General features: G+C 34.8%; 1 protein-coding gene across 1 annotated transcript; it reads right to left on the bottom strand.

Annotated features, from left to right (window-relative positions):
* Positions 1-1,086: 1,086 nt before the first annotated feature.
* LOC129001170 (tRNA (guanine(26)-N(2))-dimethyltransferase-like) lies at positions 1,087-22,412 on the bottom strand. The gene is made up of 11 exons (XM_054428383.1): positions 20,720-22,412; positions 19,710-19,866; positions 18,711-18,898; positions 17,776-18,004; positions 16,799-16,947; positions 16,348-16,507; positions 14,156-14,261; positions 6,885-6,993; positions 5,822-5,923; positions 4,664-4,867; positions 1,087-1,749 (listed from the first exon to the last, which is right to left on the bottom strand). Exons 1-11 carry the CDS (start codon positions 22,129-22,131, stop codon positions 1,608-1,610), a joined length of 2,958 nt encoding a protein of 985 aa, XP_054284358.1. The 5' UTR covers positions 22,132-22,412; the 3' UTR covers positions 1,087-1,607.
* Positions 22,413-22,676: the final 264 nt, after the last annotated feature.

Here is a 22,676-nt window from a genome sequence, read left to right as displayed (position 1 = left end):
TTTAAATAAAATGTTTATATGATCTTTTGTTCTTTCCTTTTTTGCATATAGCTTTATTTTTCGTGAATAACATCTAAATCTTCATGTATTAATGTCGTGCAAAATTTAAAAACTATATTGTCTTAGCAAATGTTTTATAAATTTATCAGTATCAGGTTTTTATACCCGTTTACTTTCTCCTCCTAGACATAGTAAATGGAGAAAGTATTGTTTTTGTAAAAATTTACGAGTTTTAAGTTTTGGATGGATATATTTATTTTGGGTCCCCCTGAACCCAAAAAAGAGGTTTTTAAGTGATTTATTCTAAACAGTGGTATAGCCACCATTGCTGTAAAAATTACGGTTCAAGAGTTATTGCTACTTGTGTGATTCTAGCCATAAAATACCATACTTTCTCCCACTGCTTGCCCATGATAAGGGTTGTAGGCAAGCTAATGGGAGACGTTAAGTGTCAGATTACTGATACCGGTTATTTTATTTCCATTGAAATGCCATACTGATTCAACCCAGGGTTTATATCTCCGCAAAATGTATTGTTCAGATCTGATTTAAACAAGGTTTCATTCTGTGTATGTTATAACTACGCCAGATGAGTTTTTAAGGTTATTTGTTTAAAAGGGAACTGTCAAACCCTCTGTTATGCTAATTGCCAAATTGTGAAAGCGTTTAGTTACCTTAAAATTAAAATAAACTGTTGCCACAATAGCGAAGTCAATAGACTACACCCTGTAAGGTAATCATGGAGTTTATATAGCAGGTTACGCAACGATCGCATAAAGATAGTGTTAACGACACGAGTAGAAAATTTAACATCGAGCCTTTGCGAGTGCCTTACAAACTTTACACAACATTTCTAATCTCACAGTATACTAGATATTTAAATTATAATCACTCTTGGGGTTTGAAAAAATATTTGGGCTCTTCAGCAGCTGTTTGAAATTATCCAAGATGGCCGCTAGCCTCCAAGGACTCTTAAATCCAACAAGTTGTAAATGGATTATAGGGATGAGGAAGCTTGTTACAGCCTTCCAAGAACCAAAAGCATAAATATCACAAATGACATTTATTTAACACTCAAATCTCTACTTCAATTATACATCTTTGTACAGCATGTCTGTAGTACTTATTGAATTAAGTAAAAATTGTCTTTATTTACATCATAATATAATATTATATTCAACTTCCAACATATCTGTCCTGCAAAGTTATTTAAATTTTGCAGTATAGAGGAAAGATACTTATTCCTCTTTTAGAATTTTATACAATAAAAAAACCTAGAAAAATATTACTAAGAAATCTTTTTAAATAATCAAATGCTACAATACACAGCATAACTGATTGTTTTTTTTTTACCAAAATTATTTTAATTTAGAGAAATTAAGTACCCAAATATTAAATGAAAATATCTCTCTTAATCATTCTACCTAAATCTTGGACCTAATGTAAAAAATACCCTGTAGGTAAATAAAATATAAAATAACAGGAAATTTTATAAAATAACCAATAAAAATTTATAGCTTGTTTAAATAATCCACTCTTAAATACTCTCGACTGAAGTCCTGTGAAGCACAACATATTTTCTTTTCTTTATCAACTCAAGGTCTGGTTTACGTTTCCGCTGTTTTCGCTTCTTCTGTTGTTTCGTCTTCATCATCTATGGTTACAACTTCAATGATTGACACATGCTTTTTATTCTTGTTTTTATTTTGGTTAATCTGCCTCTTTTCATTCTTCGTTTCTTCGGCATTGCTGAAAACAAAAATTGTATTTAACAATAGGTAACTTAATAATAGAGAATGACTAAATTTGTCACAATGTTTGTTCTTCTGAAAGCTTATAAAAAAACCATGCTCAAAGTTTCCTAGAAAAATTTTGAGTTCAGACCGTTACTGAGATATTCAAAAACTCAAAACAAAACTCCTACTTTTTTCTTCTGAGTGACTTCAGTTACCCGTTTTCGTACCATCAACAATCCTTACCAGTTATTAGTAATAATTGCTCTAGTGTGTAAACTCTGGGGGAGTGAGCTGGTCTAGTGGTAGAGCGCAGGTTTTCAGTCCTGTGTTCAAATCCCGCCAATTAGGGTACCAATGGATTTTATCTAAGTGAGAATTCCGCAACCCCTAGGTCTATCCTAAACTAATGTGAAGAAAAACAATCATGGGCTCGTACCTAGCGTCTAAGGACAAAAAAATGTGAACTTTTACGCATCTAGTGTTTATGATAACTAAAATCATAATATTTTTATGATCATTACTTAACCACTTGGCACTTAATCCTTTATAATAAAATGTGTGTTTGTTTTTACTAACAGTGATTTTTTCTAAATAATCATAGGCCTACCAATATACTTAAATACTGCTTTTGACTTTTCAACCTACTTTTAGTGATAAATCATTGATTAGCCTAGGTATAAAAGTATCGTTTTTACAATAGGTTAGTTTATCTTGCCAGGGACTCAGTCTTCTAGTCTTCTAGTTGAATAAGAGGGGTTCTACTGTAATAACATAGGATTCATAAAGAAAACCACAGTTAACAAAAAAATGTATTAATAAATGCATTGTAGTCGATAAATACATTTTTGGAATTGAATTTGTGTGAAAATTACTCGTTTTAGTCTGGTATTTGACTATTTGACATTTTTTCAATGATGCTCTGAAATAAAAAAAATACCCCCGCCGCAGCAAGCCTGCCGACTAAGCTAATTTCCATTTTTCTGAATTGATTTGCAATCAAATGTATTTAAATAACATTAGGTTTGACGAGTACCTAGGTTTGCTGCTACAAGGAAACTAATAAAGTATGTTTTTTGGTAAAATATTTATAACTTGGTATAAAATAAATAAATTTGCCAAGTTTGATCAAAATATATCCATAAACAAGCAAACTACAAGATTTTACAGTACGGCATACTCCTTAAGAAAACATAAGGAATTTTAAATACCCCATAAAACTCCCCGTTCCCATGGTCCGATGATGCTGGTTCGTGAACTCATTCAAGTTTATCCTGCCTTACACCTTTCAACTAAATTTCATCAAAATCGGACAAAAATTACTTACGTTATCGTTCAAAATTTGAATGAATGGTGTTTTTGGCCTCTGCGGACATCAAAATGAAAAAGTAAATCGGTCCCGGTACTAGGTCTTACCGTGCCACCTACGGTAACAGCTACTTCCCTATAGGGAAATTCGCTAAAAAGTGTTTGAATACATGAATTTGATCAAAAAATTACTTTCTTAGGTAAAAATAAATGCCAGTCATTCAATCATTCACATGAATGAGTGTTTAAATTTCCTTAAAATGTTAAATGAAACCATCAATGCTACAAATCATTCATACATTCAAAATCATTCAAATCTAATGGTATTGTTAATGGCTTGTACAATAAGGAATGTTTACGCCTCTCAAAATCAATCAGTGGTCACATTCGACGTACCTCCTAAGTATAAGATCTCAGAGGATACAGTTTAGTTAACAGCCCACTTTTCCAATAACCCCAGAAGACAGGAATAGTCTGACAAAAGGCTCTTCTACGAACTCTCAATTTCGGCAGCTCACATGGTTGTGGGCTGTTAAAAATGCAAGATGTAAGCTCCAAAATTTATATTACACACCCATTTGTTTCTATAATGTACAGTGTTTCAATGTAGACATGGGTTCAGCTAAATTAGTAAATTGAACAATTAATTAAGTTTCAGTCTAAAACAGCCTCTTCCCCACTTTGCCTTGAATAAGAGTAAAACAAGCTGCTCAGTCTAAATAAAAGGAGCTAAGGTTATTTTATTTTCCTCAGCATCCATAAAGTATTTATGGTTAACACCATTAATCCTTTATTTTTATTCCTATTTAAAAGCTTAAGCCATAATAGTACTTGTTTTAATAACATACTTAAATAATTTGCTAATCTTTATATCCATCAGAAACTCTACTACTTCAATGAGGTGTTGTCTAAATTAACCTATGTTTATTTAATACAATCCCACTGTTTATCTTAGAGGAGACAGATAAGCTTCTCATGAGCAGTGTTTCCATACGCTGGATTATTATCACGAAAACGGGATTTTTAGACCATGAGCAGTATTAAAACGGGATGCGGGATAAATCGGGATTTTCAGTTATTACTGCTATTTGATTTTTTTCTACTTAATAAAAAAAAAACTCCAAATGATTAAACTACTGTAGCAAAATATAGCAAAGTTTAAACAACTATTTAAGCATGATACGTCAAATATAGCCTAACACTCAGGATTGAACAAAAAAATCATGCGGATTTCTTGATCCAGTAAGCGTGATTATTTTTTTGGTCGTGTGGATACCATGAGATGCACACCGCAAACCAGACCTAACTTGGACTTGAGACGGGATACGAATCCTTAGTGATGTTTCCACTGATATTTGATTAGATTTGTTTTTGGCCTTTGGGGACATAAAAATGAAAAAGTATACCGCGCCACCTACTAATAAGGTAATAGTTTCTTCCCTAATGGGAAGTTGGCTAAAAAAAACGTGGTCAACAAAAATCCGAAGCCGTTTTTGTAGGTCATATGCATTATCATTCCACTTGTATTTCAAAAGGTTGAACATCCAGATGGAAAAAGACTGAAGCGAAAAGGTACACTAGAATGCTTCTCATTCATGAAGACGAGTGGTACTGGTACTTACTTGCACCGAGCTCGAGTGCCGGGTCCCCAGTTCTTCTCCGGGTTCTGCTGGTACCTGACCAGTTTGCGGATGGCACTGCTTGGCCTGGCGCGAGGATGGATGTCAAAGTTAGCTATGAGGTTGGGCGGCTCCAGTATGATGGCTGCGGCAACGGACCCCGGGACTAGACGCTTCTCTGATACAGGGTTCATATGCACCCAACATCTGCAGCAGACAACATACTTGGGAGTGGTACAAACCTTACCAAGCATTTCTCAAATGCTTTACGGAATATCACTGTCAATAATAACAATTAGTTTGATTGTCCTTTAATTATAATTAACTAGCTGGCCCGACAGACGTCGTCCTGTCCTATTGTGGTTTTATGTCACATGCTCGTTCATTCTGTTCTCATAAATTAAAAATAAATATAGTGCTGCACCCTGTTGGTAAACCTATTAACTTTTTAATGCTATTGAACATCACAGAATAAAATTGTTTAGTTGCACTAGCTGTTAAGATTCTTTAATTCCATTTAAATATGAGTACTCATAAGGTTAACATGGGAAACTCCAGAGCCACTGGGGCGGAGCCCTAATGACGGATCTGTCCCAAACTTCACACAAACCATCCTTGAATAATGCTTAATAATGCCTGAAAGTTTCATTACAATCTGTCGAGCGGTTTTGGAGTCCATAAAGGACAAACATACAAATATACAAACATACAAATATACAAACATACATTGGATTTTATATATATAGATTAGTCATGTTTAAGGAAAGGTTTAATGCAAGGATTGTAATTTTTATGCTAAAGGGATATCAGCTAGCTTGTCATAGAAAAAGTCCAGGTAATCTTGGTGCTAATAGAAAAGTTAGGATTACAATCTCACAATTTAAAGTTTTGCTTAGCATAGACTTTATGGTAGGTATGTGTATTTTGTACATATTACAAGCAAAGAATATTGTCTAAAAGATAATAACAATTTTAAAAGAAATTGGTCCAACAAAAAAAAAACATTCTAACATTATTATCAATGATTTCTTACACAGAACTTGGGTGGCTTGAAAGAGAGCAAGCATCAATAAGGGTTCATACCAAATTTATCACAAATTGAATGTTCATAAGTACTTCAATGGTAATATTATGAGTTAAACAACAACAGCCAAACTCTACCTCATAATGTCCCAGATGATCTTGGAGGGTGCGTTGGTCTTGATGGCCGTTGGTGCTGCGTGGGAGGCAGACACTCTGTAGCCAGCGTTTAAAATGGCCGACCTACAACAGAACATTAACTAAACATCTTGGCAATTTAGGCACTTATGCTTTTAATAGCTTGATTGTAAATACGGTTATATCCTTTAATAACATTATTCTTGTAGTAAAAAAATACAAGGGTACAACAAAGCAATAGGCTACATTTTTAAATATTTCGATGATCACGCCATGACTGCTGAGTCATTTTGAAGATCGTGTCGTGACTGCGGAGTCATTTTGAAGATCACACCGTGACCGGTAGTCATTTCAACCATAACCGTCTAGTCATTTCAAAGATTGTGGTGTGACCGAGAGTCATTTTGACGATCAGTTGGAAAATGTAGTGATAGTCTGTTCCAATAGGCCTACCTGTTTGTGGTTAGGTAAGGGTATTTTATAATGAGACTGATGATTTACAGTTAAATTTCACCAGATATGACATTATTTAGTAACAAGTTTTTTCTATACCTTTAATTTGTTTGACCCGTTATAAGTTTTTATAGATCAGTGCCACAAACTGTAAAATTTGATTTTGTTTGTCTTTTTTGGTAACTGCAATACTCAAGACTTTTAAAACAAACCCTATTTTTGCACAGGAAAAAATACTGTCCCGTCCTGTCCTGAAAATTGGGAAGGAAATAAAAATCCCGTCCCGAACTAAAAATTCAATCCCGTCCATCCCTACTTAAAATACATATCCAGGAGAGTATTGCTGCATAAAAATTGATTTATTGATTAACTGACTTGATTAGAAAAAATAATTTACTGGACTAAGAATTTTTGTTGAGATAGACTTTAACGGAAAAGAGACCATTCTAGCACAAGAAACACATAAACTGCACACAATAAAGTATTTATTTTACTGTGCCAGAATGGACTTTCCTGTGGAGGTAAACATGCTATCCCAACGAAAAAAATTAAATCTAGAGGCTTGTGCCCTTTGTTATATTATCAGCTAGACTGAGTTATTCTACATAATTACCTGATGTCTATCAGAGGTATGGCCTGACAGTGTAGTTTGGTGCACAGCCCTGAAATGGTGTAGTACAATGGAACATCTTGTAACTCCTCCCTAATAACTTCCAGCATTCCTATACAAAACAAATGTATCATTAAGTTACCGGAGTTATGATGCATGTTGAGAAGATGTTAATATTGTTCTCTAATAAAAAAAATAATATAAACTGTCAACTATTTAATCAAGCTTTGCTCACACTAAGCTGACAGGGCAATACTATAATAGGACTTAAATGGTTTGGCAAAATGGATTGATTAGTTTTATTTCATTGTTGATACTAGGTAGGCCTAGTATCAACTCCCATCTACATATGGACCAGCCAAATTGTTATACAACTAGAACGTTTTGGTTAAAGATAGTACTAACATTTTGTTAAAAAATTGGATTATCTCTGTTAGCGGAAGAAGCCATACAACTTATAAGCAATGAGCCAGTATCAATTTTTTTCTGTGAATATCTTTTTGATCATGTACAACTTTTGTCACAAATAAAATAATGTAGCCTATAGCAATTTTGATGGACGCGTTGCAGAAAGTCAACAGTCCCGGAAGGTCAAATAATTTATACCTGTGCCGCTAGGTCAAAAACTACAATGTTTGCAGTGTCTGTAGATCAAAAATCCCAGAAAGTCAAATAGTACAGTCCGGGCTAAAAGCTTAGTCTATGTTAAAGCAATTGACTTATTGGGAATTTGACCTAATGCAACAGCAGTTTTAATATAACGAAATAAGATAAAATATAAGTTCAGTTTCGCTGAGTCAACAGTGCCGGAAGGTCAAAAGTATAATCTGTTAAAAACAACGATAGTCCTCTCGACGCATGACTTCAATAATTTCGTGTTTTGGTGTACTTAAAGTTGTGCTAAAATTTTGAAATTTGGCACAGAGCTTCTTGGTTAGTCCTACTCGATGACTATTTTGTTGGAACTTTAAACTATTTACCGATCTAAATAATAAAAAATGATTTGTATGGTGAAATAGTTTTAAATCGTGATTTCTAACATGAAAAAGTTAGCATGCGAGATTTTTTTTGTTTTTGGGTTAGAGAGGTTTTGTCTGTGGCAAAGTTGTAGCCAAAAGTGTGATGCGTAAAATATATTTTTTTGAATTTTTTACAATCAGTGGTTCAGTAGATAACTTGGGTTGAAGAAGACGGCAAATTTAGCATTTCGCAACGCATGGAAAGAACTACATCGTACGATGCGACTGCTGAGTGGACTTTTAATTTACAGTTCTAAGGACAAGAAAAAGATGAATATACAGATTACCAGTACATTCATATTATTTATAAAACATCTTTCTGTATTACCAGCTTACATTTTTCACTTATATTAATAAGAATACATCATAAACAGGGTGTTAAAAATAAGCGGAGAGATACTTAACCTAGTAATTCCTTGGGTCAAAATAAACAGAAAATGAAGGATAACATTTTCCAAAATCGTTTCGTTAACCAGATATCCGCCATTTTGTATTTTTTACATACAAATATTTAGCCTATATTTACACTTTTCCAACCGATGTTTATGAAACTTGGTATGTATGTTAAGGTGAGAGACCCATGTTATAAAAAAAGATTCATCTCAAACGATTCACCCTAAAATTTCAAAATTTAACACTTAACTACAATATAATATAGTTTACTACACCACAATATTTACGTATCACCATAAATCTTTAATAAAATAAGACGTTCACATTTTTAAAATCCAAAGTAAATCAATATAATCTTTCTTTTTAGAAAAATATAGTAAAAAAATAAGGCGATGTTAAAATAACGACAGGCGAGTTTCGATCTAGGTGTTTCAAGTTTGAACCTAGGAGGATTTAACACTAATTAACATTAATGTTTAATCCTCCTAAGTTTGAACTAATTGAGTGGAATATATGAAACCGAAGGGGGGAGATAGCAACAAGTGCACTAGTAATTACTAGTGTCAAATTAAAATTTGATGGATTTAACCAAAACCTTTTCTATTTCACTTATTTTCAGCTGTTAAATTTCAAACGATATGTTTTAGCTAGATCATTAACATTATTATCATCATCATCGTTTGAGTTTGGGTTTGCGGCAATCCTTATATATTAAAGCGAAACAGGGTTTTTTTATTTCACGATTCTGAATCAACCACTTGACGGATTTTTATGATTTTTGTGTTGAAAGAAAGATCATTTTGAGAACTAGGGAATGTCGAAGCCATAATTTTAGTTTAGGGTTTCAGTTTTTTAGAAATTAAGTTTTAATTTTCAAAAAGTCTAGCAGCCGACGGACGAGTTAAAGTCGTTTAATTTAGTGGTGGTTTAACTAACAGCTGGTTTCTAACTGTCATTGAAATGCTTATGTTACAAGTTGTTTGTATACAAAAATATTGATCGTCAGAGTTTGCCTACACACTATTTTACTTTAAAAAGCAGTTTATTTTCTACCGTAAAAGATCTATGTTATCAGGAGATTGTGTAATTTTGAACTAAACATTTTAAACGTATAATCAAGTTTTGTCATAAATAATGCAATCCGTCTAAGTATAAGTGCTTAATCCTTTAGGATATAAGTGGTTTACGTGTTGATACATTTTTTCTAGATGTTTGTATATAAGTATGACTGCATATAGTACACATTTTATTCGTAATGAAAATATCAACCGTTGTAGTAGGTCTCCAGAAAACCGACCAGTAAGCTGCAGGGTGTCAGTAGAAACCAAAATCGATTCATACCATATCATAACTATCCCAGTAGTACTGTATGATTCTGAAACTTGATAAAGGGGTACATTCCAAAAGTAGACCAAAAGGCTCGGTCTCGGATGGGCTGGACAGGCTTTGCGTGGCGGAGAGAAGATACTTCAACTTTTAAAAGTGCATTCCAAGGAGTACTACAAGGTAGACGACCACTTGGAAGACCAAGTAATGAAAGATATCTTCAGACTGGTATCTTCCTGTCATCCAGAAATGGCAGGGGATTGAAGAGAACTGGAGGCCAGGATCATTTTAGAGGTTTCAGTGGCCAAGGTGGTAAAATAAGGTACGGTAAGTGATAGTAGGCCTATGCAGTGGAAGGTGGTATGTAGCTACTATACTCAAAGCCAGTGTGTGTGAATCGGCCACCAAGTTGTAAACTAGCTGTTCTGAATCATATTCAGTTTTAATTTACTACTCGTTTTCCGTACGTAGGACGGGCCAACAGCTCGTGTATTTTTATAAATAAAACCTTTAATTTGATACCTACCAAACTTGACCTCTGCTGCTATTAATTGACTGTATGGACTATTAATTAAAAGCTGTGTCTAAGGATTACGTCGGCCTTAGTCACTAACAGGACAACAAGATCGCTCCATTCATCACACACTCAACTCCATTCATACTTGGCTTAAAATGCATACATTTGTATGGTCGCCATTTCAAAAACAGGTAAAATAGTATTAAAATTATATAAGAATTTTGTCTTAGCCTTTGTGGTCCATCCCCCTTAAGGGACAAAAAAGTGATAATAGCTCAAGACAGTAGATGTTTATGGCTATTATTGATATACCAAGTCTCACTACTTTATCTATATTGTTAAAAAAATATAGCAAATCCAGGACTTTTCAACTATACTGTATAACGCCAACACGAAATTTTTCCGTTGAACTCCTCCGCATTTCTTAGGCGATTTTGACCATTCATGTCTCAAAGAAAGAGCGTGTCACGTACATTAGCAAACCAACCTTACATTTTTAAATCCCTTGGGCTCAGCCCCAGCGGCTCATGTTATGAACCCATGTTATGCCTATGAAGAACATATTGATTTTTTTATATTATGATCAGCCCAATTAATTGCTGTTATGCAGTTCAAGGAAATAATGTAGGTTACATTATTAACATGTTACTGATTTGTTTGAAATACTATATTTACTATTTCAATTTGGGTTTGCTGGATAATTTAATCCATTTTACCAAACAATGAGACGAACATGTAATGCACGAAATCAGGTGGTTCTTAAGTATGTGAAAAAATGTATCGCTATTCAAAAACAGACGAAAAACTTGTAAACATATTCTTGACAACGGGTGTAACCATGTAACATGGCTACATTATCAATGACAAATGTGGTCAACCTTATACGAGTGTGAGTAAGTCCGAAAACAACTCTAAAAAACAATAAGCAATAAATTGCAAGAACCGTTGCTTATATCATTGGGTATACACGTATCCACTGACGTGTATACTCAATGCTTATATCGAACTGTTATATGTACATCGTGAGTTGTTCCATTAGTTGTTCCATTTAGTTGTGTCCATTAGTATAATATTTTAGTTGACTCTTTAAGTCGGCGGAAATTGTGACTGTTATTACCCTTGAAATAATGTTTGTGTAGTACTTTGCAATCCTACCAATGCTTATATAATCATACAATTACAATTTTCTGGTTAGAATATGTCGCATAGAGTGGTGACTACTGTATCTTTTTGGTTTGCTTGTAAAACAGAATCAACAGAGATTTTACATCGACTTAAACAATACGATACTCCCAAATTGTTCATTGCAATAACAAAATATCACACAGTTTGATGAATATTTGTGTGTAAACCACATACAGTACACCTTTATTCTATGTATTTTACCTTTTATTTTTCCAAGACTTTATAGAAAATCACGCATTACGTGATCAGTGAAGAAAGGCTGTATCCCATGTGTTTTATAGGTAAAGAAGACAAGGGCGGTCCTAGACATATATTTTGGGGGGGTCACCGGGGGCCTGGGGGGTATGGAATACCCCCCAAAAAGGAGCGGGGTCCTGGGGTTCCCCCCGGGAAAAATATATAAATAAATAAATATAGGCTATACAGGGTGATCAACTCAAGGAGGCCACCATTGGGATATCGGAAACGGTAAGAATTAGAGAAAACTTAAAATGGAAGACATACCTTTACTTTTTGTGGCAGTTAAAAAAATGCTTTTAGTTTTTTGAAATTCAGCCGCCATTTTCCAAAATGGCGGCCAAATTTGAAATTTCTTATGGAACAACCCTGTATTTTATCATGTTTTCGGATAGAACATGCAATTTAAAAACTTTTGTATTCAAGACATTTTTTCGATAAACCCACTCGTTTAGGAGTTACAGCCTATGGAAAAATGACTTCCGGTGTACATATTACATCATGTAGCTCCTAAACAAGTAAGTTTATAGCAAAATGTGAAGAGTAAAAAAGTCTTACAATTGCATCCACATTCCAAAAAGACCATAAAATTCATTAAAAATATGAATTATATTATTAAAAAAATGGCGGCAAACTTGAAAAGTGGAAAACTGTTTATTTTATAGTCTTTATGGAATGTAGATGCAATTCTATGACTAATTTACTTTTTGCAATTTTGCTCTAAACTTACTCGTTTAGGAGCTACATGATGTAAAATGTACACCGGAAGTAATTTTTCCATAGGCTGTACTCCTAAACGAGTGGGTTTATCGAAAAAGTGTCAAGGCTAAAAAAGTTGTTAAATTGCATATTCTATCCGATAACATGATAAAAAAACTAAAATCATATTTTTAACTGCCATAAAAAATAAAGGAATGTCCCCCATTTAATGGTTTCTCTAATTCTTACCGTTTCCAATTTCCCAATGGTGGGCCTCCTTGAGTTGATCACCTTGTATATATGAATTAGAACGGATGGTGTTTTTGGCCTCTTGGGACCTCAAAACGAAAAATTAAATCCGTCCCGGGTCCAGGTGTTACCATAAGTACTACGGTAATAGCTTATTCCCTATATAGGAAATTCGCCAAAAACCTAATAGTTATATGGAACAATATTACATTCAACCAGCTGTTAGTTAAAACAAATTATATGGGACTAAAACAAATCGATGATTACAAAGATTACTTTAAAAAATAATTTGAACATCCTACTATTTTACTATGCAAATTTAATTAATCTGCCATCCTCATACCTAAGAATTGAATGCATCAATGGTCAGCATTACACATAGTATAAATAAGTCAACTCTAAATATGTCTTTAAATTTGTTTCCAAATGCTGAATTTGTGTCACAAATGCTGAATGTTTACAGCTGTTATTTTAAGCAAATTATATTGTACTAAAAGCTGGCTTAGAAGGTTAGCGTCGGCTGCTAGACTTTTTAAAAATTAAAACTTAATTTCTAAAAAACTGGGACCCTTAATTATAATTATGGCTTTGACATTCCCTAGTTCTCAAAATTATCTTTCTTTCAACACAAAAATAATGAAAGTCCGTCGACTGGTTTGATTCAGAATGTGAAAAAACCCCATTTAGTTTTAATAATATATATGATAGTTTGGACAGGTTTCAAACCTTCCGAGGCGTAATACATTTACACAGTTTATGTTTAGACTACATAATAACTCATAAAATATTTCTAAAATTAAATGGATCTTCTTTTACAAACGTATATAATAACCAGAAATTTTCAGATCGTCCTTGCGTGTATTTCATGCCACAAATTTTGACGAAAGGCTTTTTATTACATAAACTATCCCTATTTACAGTGTTGACCAAACAGTTGGCAAGAAGCATTAATAGATAAGCTATGTACCAAATATGATAATTTTAGCTCTATTCTAATTATGACAAAACACGAAGTAACTAAAAGCGAGTTTTGTTGGTGTAGTAAGCGTTGCAGGAGGTCTACTTTACACTGAATCGACGTTCACTTTTATTGCTTTTGATCTTCCGGCACTGTTGACTCAGCGAAACTGAACTTGTATTTTACCGTATTTCGTTATATTAAAACTGCTGTTGCATTAGGTCAAATTCCCAATAAGTCAATTGCTTTAACATAGACCACGTTTTTAGCTCGGACTGTACTATTTGACTTACTGGGACTTTTGATCTACAGACACTGCAAACATTGTAGTTTTTGACCTAGCGGCACAGGTATAAATTATTTGATCTTCCGGGACTGTTGACTTTCAGCAACATTCCCAATTTTGATTCCTTGTTGGGGTTTTTTTTCCTGTGAAACCATGAAAAGTAATTAATGAAATACAAATTCTTATTTATTGAGATGGATCAAGAAGGACCTCTTTTACAGTTTGCTCTAATAAATAATGACAAATAAATAAGAATGCTAGGCCTTCTGCCCCTTGAGCAGTGTTTGTGATCTCTAAAAATCATCCCTATTTCCACTTTGATCTGACACAGGATCAATGAAAAGCCTAAAATGTGTAATTTTGCCTAAAATTACACGTTTGTGCTTGTATTACCAACAAAATTACCTTGCATTCGTTTAGCAGTTCCAAACCTCCCCTTTTCCAACACTTGCAGCATGCTTTCTACAAACTTTGTACTGTATATAGGGTTCGTCCATATAGGGCCTCCGATCTGCAATGTTAAGGATTTATTATTAAAGTAAAAGTTTAAAAAGTATATATGCCAAGACACTAGCTAGGGTAAATCACAAATAGGTAAAAATGTGGTCATATCACATAAATAAACATTCTAATGTAATGTAGCTAAAACTATGAAATGAAATTCACAACTTATCATAAGGAGCATGGAGTTGAGGCATACAGATCTAGGATTCGAGGACAACGGTATCTATGATACAACACATGCAACACGATATGCCATTCCGATTCAAGATGAAGTGGAGATACTTAATCATTTGGAGAAATTGCCTCTGGATCGTTATTAAACATTGTTATAATCTAAGGCTTACCTTACGATCCAATAGGTTTATTGTGGAGACCTATGTTTCTACGCCGTAGCGTTATCGTCAGTCCTAGGCTAAGCTAAACTTTTTGTTTTCATCTCTTACTTGAGATATTGTCGGGTGAATAGAATTTTTACAAATATAAACACTGAATATACATAAATATTTACAAAGATATAGTGGAGAACTTAGATACATGACCATGATCTTTTCAATTCTAACCTCCAAAGTTTAGCTTAGTCTAGGACTGACGATAACTCTCCGACGTAGAAACCTAGGTCTCCACAATAAATCAATTGGATCGTAAGGTAAGCCTTAGATTATAACAATACTTAATCAATTCAAACAAACCGTTTCAAAATTAACTAGTGAGGTTTTAACAAGCTTTGACCTTTGTTAAGGATGGCAATCTGAATCTAGATATATTAAAGCAATTGAAGAGGCTATCTTTTGAGTTAAATAATGAAATAAACACAGTGTCACCAAGATTGCAAGAGATCATTATCCTGAGAGTAACTATTAAATTCAATGATGAATATCAACAAAGAATAATTTCTTAATATTGCCAATAAAAGATGAATCGATGAATGTTTTTATGAATTCAGGGTTTCTAGTTTATTTCCATTATAAAATTCAAGACTAATTCCAGACTTTTCAAGACTAATTCCAGATCTTTCAAGACTAGTTCCTGAGAGTAACTATTAAATTCAATGATGAATATCAACAAAGAATAATTTCTTAATATTGCCAATAAAAGATGAATCGATGAATGTTTTTATGAATTCAGGGTGTCTAGTTTATTTCCATTATGAAATTCAAGACTAGTTCCAGACTTTTCAAGACTAATTCCAGATCTTTCAAGACTAGTTTTTTCAAAAATTAGTGGGTGTTGATACCAAAATGTATCGATTCTCGATTCTTGATACCAAGGAAACAAATAATGAAGCAATAAAAAATTCTAACTAGTAAATTTGGTTTTTTCATCATGAAATCTTCCGCGTACCATACGTTTAGACATCATCATTGACTGCAGCGGTTACAGAAACGTGATCGTCGTCGTCCGCGATCACGGCAAAATCATGAACATTTCCCGCGGCCGTGTAGACATCACCGTCGTCTCCCGCGGTCACGGAAACGTCATCGTCATCTCCCGCGGTCACGGAAACGTCATCGTCATTTCCCGCGGTCACGGAAACGTCATCGTCATCTCCCGCGATCGCGATAAAATCATGAACATTTCCTGCGGCCGAGCAGATATCATCGTCATGTCCCGCGGTCACGGAAACGTCATCGTCATCTCCCGCTGTCACAGAAACGTCATCGTCGTCTCTCGTGGTTTGGGAAACGTCATCGTCGTAGTCCACTATCGCGGCAAAATCGTGAACATTTCCCGAGGCCGTGTAGACATCATCGTCATTGGCTTTCGCGGTTACGTAAACGCAAGACGACGATCGCGGCAAAATCATGAAAATTCCCGACTTTGAAATCAAATTTAAGACTAAATCCCGACTTTTCAAGACCACTTTGAAATTCAATACTAATTCCCGACTTTCCCGACTACTAGACACCCTGTGAATTGACAATTGGAATCTGCACATTCCAGTATCTACGGTTAAGCGTAACATTTTTTGCTCAGTCTTGGTTTTTTATGGTTGACAAAATTCCCAGCTCATTTACGGTTTTCATGGTTGAGTGGGTTACCCAGTATTACTTCAAAGTTTACTGAAAATGCACCCAAAGGGCCACAATACTCACGTTATGTTTGTGGTTGCAGTGGAAGCAATTGGTACCAACAGGCGGGCCTTGGGTTAATGAGAATTTTGGCTGGGAGTTGTGGCCAACCTGAGAGGTACTTCCGAGCGGGTGAAAGGAATGGGTGCCACACCCTACACACTGATACACCATTGCCAACTTGCTGGAAAATAAAATTTAAACTAAAAAAATATTATTAAGTTTTTATGAAAATATTTAGGTACTACAAACTGATTTTATAGCAAGAAGTTCAAATTTAACTAATGATGTATACAGTTTTTACTGTTATTTGTATAGAATTAAATCACTAGTTTGACAAAAATTACATTCAATATTTCTGTCAATTAGTAAATAAAAGTTAAAAATCCATGTTTCTTCCCAAGAACCATTTCAACGACCAAAGAATTCTTGCAGGACTGAACTTATAGGTGTATTGACTACCACAAACACAAACCTTGTGGTTTTCTTGCAGGTAACTGGTGATGTGTATATCTGTACTATCAGTCTAATGTAGAAGTCTGCACTGAAGGAAAGCAGAGGTACGATGTATCGGCCGTAGCGATTAGCATGAGATTCTATACACTGCAGAGCTATCCTCAGCCCCTACAAACAAGGTTCGTATACTTAGTGGTCAAAACACATTCTTTTTATTACTGTCCAAGAATCGGTTGTATCGAGAATCCCTAGTTACAACCTAAAAATATGTTGCACATATGTAGCCTAAATATGGGGGTAAGACCATAGATAAATCATACTCCCTTAGTAGATTTGTCATCCTTATGGAACAGCTGAAGCCAATTTTATTGTTTGTTCTGTACGTCCAACTGTAGAGGTTATGTTTTGTTTACAATTTGTTTCTTGTCATTTCAGTAATTTAAAACCTCATTTAATCATATAAAACGATTTAATCATAAAGAATAACTGGTCCCCTAGTTATATAACCAAATAGTAAAGCACAAATCATGAAAATAACCCTAAAATGATATAAACAAAATGTGGTCTACCCCAGCGATCAGTGTGGACGTACATGAACTAGACATGAAAAACAAGCTTCAAAATTTACAATGGGATGAGGAGTCTACTTGTGTTGCTTAGTCTATGGTAAGACTATCCCCATCTGAAAATAGTAATAGTGAGAGTACTCTGTTCTGTTATCTTATGTTCCTAGAGCTTTAATAAACTAAATTCTTATCTTATAGATTTTAAGCCTAAAAGCCTTTAAGGTGAAACTAGAGCAAAAGCTCACATGTGGCTGTGGAACTTGACTTAGGGTCAAGGTCCAACTCAACTCAATCAGGTGGAGTGGAGTTCATATTAGAGATACTTTGACAAGATTTTGTTGCCTGGAATGTGTGTCAATGAATAAACTGTGTAAATTGCTGAAGTGGTTGACCTCGAATAGAAATGTCCTTAATTACTACCTATTCTCACCATCTCGTGACAAGCGGGCATGCGTAGACTGACGGCACCATACTTGACGTAGCATGACTCGGGAGAGTTACCAGCCAAGATGGCCATGTCAGTGCAAGTGACCAGCAGCAGTCCTCCATCCCTTACTGCCTGTACGGCCGCGTCCAGGAACCGCGAGGGACACCCGTAAGGGTCCAGGTCGATGACGTCGAACCCTTCAGGTGCATCTTTCCGTTGGTACATTAACAGCCTAAATCAAAGCAATTTTAGTTACGGTACTATTTAAATATGGTTTCAAGATTTACTATTTCTCCTGGTCCTTCCAATTCGCCTTTATGTTTCTACATACCCAGTTGTTGACTTTTACTGTCAGACACATGTAGTTTAATATGGACAACTAAAAAACCATAATTTGAATATTAACATTTTTTGGTGAAGGTGGGTTTGCACTAGGTTTTTAAGGATTTTATAGAGGATAGGATGAACATCAGGCCTCCTGTTGAACACTGTTAAATCCCTACTGTTGAAACTACATCAACACCTGAAACAAAGAATTTTGTATACCACTAGCTCAAACTTCTTCAATTAGTGTCTTCAAAGTACAACTTTATTAATGTGTTAGGGGTGTTTATGTACTTTCAACTTTTTTCAGTAAGGTAAGTCAAGTTTTCACATCCAATATACAATTTCATGTAACTCTACTTTTAGTTTTTAAGGTTTATTATAAAATTTTGTGGAGAGATCAAACTTAATACCGTTGTGATTTTAAAATACTTTTGCTATTTGGTTGCAAAATAGTCAGAGCAAAATTCCATAGGCTATTCACATTTGAAATGGGAAAGCTAGTAGCCTATACTGAGGCACTACCACACAGTATTAAAACCCTGCTTACATTCTGACCAAACTAAGTCCAGGCCTTAACCATTGTGTATGAATGACATGCGCACGAGACTTACGACGCATCACTCATGCTGGTAGTGACCATGTCTTCCACCATGTTGTGCTCCACATTCTTCTTTATTGTTTCAACAGCGTCTTCATTGAAGTCATTAGCGATCACCTCCTTGACACCAGGAATCTCTCGAGCGTAACGGATAGAGCGAAGACCAGTGGCAGACAAAGCCTCCAGGATGGTAATTCCATTCTGTAAGTTAACAGAGAAAGATAAGTAATTTAATCTGTGACATAGGTACACATCATTTAACTCAACTATTTGGGTTATTTTGGAGATTATTTCAGACATTTTTAGCATTAGAATTTGACTACAACTAGATGACACTTTAAAATAGTGAAATGAAATATTCTTTATTGTCTTTTGAATTTTTACAAACTAAGTTATCTTACTACAATATATAGGAAATGATATGAAAATAGCATTTATAAACTGTTTCAACACTGTTATGAAACAGATAAAATTATAGGTCGGTTAAGAGTGCAATACTTAATGCTTGTTTCCGGTTTTGCATACGTAGCTTTTCAAAAAAAGTGACTAGCCAATGGCAAAACAGTCTCACCAACTATGGGACTATGGCGGGTAAAGGAGCAGGTGAAAAGGCAGGGACTGCACTTTGACTGGGTGTGCAGTACAGTATTAGGCCTTATTCCAACTCCACGCATCGTTAATATGTCAAATACTCAGTACATTACCTAATCAAGTTGTTTTTCCATAGTCGATAGAAAGAGAATAGTGTAATGTCTCTACTTTTGTGCCAACCGAGTTTCCATATGTTTGAAATCATTTCAGCCATTTAAGAATATTTGAGAATAAGTGATGTTTTTTTACACTGATCACATAAAATTGCAATTCTAAGAGTCATGATAAAAATTCAAATTTAAAGAAGTTTTTGAAACAAGGAAAGTCAAATAAGGCGTTCTACTGCTAAAATCTTTAGGCTATCGTAACTTTGTAAGTAGGCCTATGTTACATGTCTGTTAAACAGCAATTGTAGGCCTACCTCTGCCTTTTTTCCAGCTTCAAAAACGTTCTCTTCCGTCCCCTCAGCATGGTTGGAGTCAGCTTCACTTGAGTCGTTGGCTTTCCGCTTTTTGCCCCGGTTTCGAATCCTGGGATCCTGTTGATGCATCTCAGAAAACACTGTCAGAGCTGCAATACTGTAACAAAATAGCTTAGATATACAAACCAATATCGGGCATTTAAAAGGCACAGTTTACAAATTTTGACAATACAATTTTACATTACAATTTTTTGACTTTACAATTTTGACAATTTTACAAATTTGACAATAGGCCTAAATAAAAATATGTATTTAGTGTAATAATATAATGTTGACTAGGTACTATCACACTTACTATTGTACAGTTACTTCTTTTTAGTTAAATAAAAAGGCTAATTACACAATCTTTGCTGTAAATTAGTTAATTACTTACAATATACCATTTAGGCTATCTCATCACATCACTTTAATGAGTTTGTGGGGATGTCGGTTTAACCGGAAAAACCGTTACCGGTATCCGGACTGGCTTCGGTCCCAAGGAGTCCAGATAAGAGGGAATCTACTGTATAAGTCTTTATCTCAAGTTTGATAGTGGCCGGTTTAATGAGTTATAGTATCTCTGGCATAACTCGATGCCTTGCTGTTCCCACACAGTCTGATCATGCTAACTTAGTTTATGGAAATTGTTTGAATAAACGTACAAGTTTAAACCTATACTAGTTTGTACCAAATTCATTCAAAATTGGATAATTTTTACTTATAAAACAGAAGTGTTCCTTTAATAACTCAAGTTATCGACCTAACAAACGCATAATTTTATTTATGAATTTAAACTGATGGTGTTTCTAAGTTTAGGTAGGTCTTACCATGACACCTACAGTAAATAGCTTAGGGTATTCTCTATAGGCTATGGGAAATTCACTTAAACTAGACTTTTAGTAGCTGGACCGAATACCTAGCTAAGCTTAAGGCCTAAATAGGTAGGTACTTTACTAACTAAACTAACATACCTCATGTCTCTGTTGAACTCTTGAACTTTATTGTAAAATACATTTTTGTCTGCTATGAGAAGTATTTCAGCAGAGCCCTCTTCAATAACATTTTTATTCTTGTTTTTGGATGGATCTTTCTCATCAGTTTCAGAACATTGATCCAATTTAGAGTCATCATGACTTTCAGTTTCTGACTCGAAGGTTTTATCGTCATTTGTATCGACATCCATCCCACTTACATGTCCATCGTTTGTACTCTGATTAGATGCTTCATTCATTTCAAGCTGGGATTCAAGTTTAGATTCATTTACATCTTCTGAAACAATTTCACCAGATACACTTTTTTCTTCAGTAGTACCGGTACTGGAGGTAACTGAAGTGCTACTCACATCAGCCCCAGTAGAGAGGATATTTATAAGAGAGTTAAAATCCTTTTCAATGTCTAAAGAATTACCGGGATCAATTTTTATTTTCTTCTTTGCCGACTTAGGCCCAGGTTTATAAATAGGTTTCACTGGAGTAGGTATGGATACAGAAGGATTGCTAATATTTTGAGATTTCCCAGCCACTGGAGGTTTCAACGTCAATGAAGGCTTCACAGATCCTGTCTTAGATGTTACTTGTTTGGTTGGTGATACATTACTAGACACAGGTTTTACTGACACTGGAGAACTTGATGGTGAGGGCCTGGATCCTGCTGGCACAATGGAAATTCCACCTCGACTAGCCAGTTTTTTTAGAATTGTTTCTTTATCTTCCACAACAGGTTTTTCCTCAGGAATTAGACCCAAGCTCGCTAGCCTCTGAACAGCACTCTCCTTCGGCTTCTTTATTTCGCTTGTTAATGTGTTACCTACTTTATCTTGAGGAGCACTATCTAACTTACCTTCACTGTTGCCTTCAACATCATTGTTTACTTCATCAATGTTGCTTTCCATGTCAATTGCATTGTCCTTTTCCACATTATTGTCTTGACAGTCAGATTCACTTACTATCTGAGAATCACTGTCACCATGTTGCTGATCAACTAATTTGGAAATTTCAGAGAGTAGGTTGTCGTCTTCACTGACAGTTGGCTCAGCACTATTATCATCTCCATCATCAATATTAAGTTTTTTCTTGTCAATAGTCATATTATCATTAAGACAATCTTCACTGGTATTATCATACTCCAATTGCATGGCTTCTTCACTAGAAGAGGCATTTTTTTCTGCAACGTTGATATCTGAGTCTACTTCGCTCATTTTACTAAAACTGGCACTAACTTTATCAACAGAGTTTGTAACAGCGTTATTGCTCAGCTGGGTTTCAGAGGATTCATGTAGGCCTATGGTGGTTTTGTTTATGATATGCCTAGAATCATCAATCAAAGGTTCGGATTTTTCTAACCCCAAAGCACTGTTATCTAAATCATCGTTAGGTGATGACATTATCAAAAAGAGTAGGTCTATTGGTAGAAGTTACATTCATCGAAAATTTAATGGTATAGTTCTACGTTTATATTCTGAAACACTTAATACAGTTCTTCGCGAATGTCACAAAACAATACATTAATTTCCGTTAGTGCATAGCCTAAATCCTCAATTGCACGATGATTATGCTGACCTGTTAGCTGAACGAAGTTTGATTCAAGAACAAAAACAACATTTATAAAGATATCACTCTCAAAACAAAACTCACATCAAATGCGTATAAGATATGGTAACTGTGGAAAATAATTATGTTTATTAAAGTTGAATAATTGTGTAATTCGGTCGATAACAACAGTCAACGGGTCACATCACACATTCTCAATAATACTCCATTCGGCCGCAGACAGGCGTCGCCATTTTGATATCACAAAAACACAAATCACAAACAAACATACCAAAGAGTAACAACCATAGAATAATAATAATAGAAGGTTGGGCTACAAAATATTATAGTATCAAGATTATTAATATGATGGTATTTCCTAGTTTATAATCCCACATTG

This window comes from Macrosteles quadrilineatus, unplaced genomic scaffold (assembly GCF_028750875.1).
Source record: "Macrosteles quadrilineatus isolate MER2022 unplaced genomic scaffold, UCM_ALF_1.0 Scaffold_8__2_contigs__length_117827958, whole genome shotgun sequence".
Taxonomy (NCBI): domain Eukaryota; kingdom Metazoa; phylum Arthropoda; class Insecta; order Hemiptera; family Cicadellidae; genus Macrosteles; species Macrosteles quadrilineatus.
Note: the sequence above shows the minus strand (reverse complement) of the source record. Positions and strands in the feature narration are given on the sequence as shown.

Coding starts and splice junctions, on each gene's coding strand:
- LOC129001170 (XM_054428383.1), bottom strand. CDS start 22,131: ATGTCATCACCTAACGATGATTTAGATAACAGTGCTTTGGGGTTAGAA. Junction 16,948..17,775: donor TGCCCGCTTGTCACGAGATG/GTGAGAATAGGT, acceptor CCTTGTTTGTAG/GGGCTGAGGATAGCTCTGCA. Junction 6,994..14,155: donor AACTGCTAAACGAATGCAAG/GTAATTTTGTTG, acceptor TGTTTTGTATAG/GAATGCTGGAAGTTATTAGG.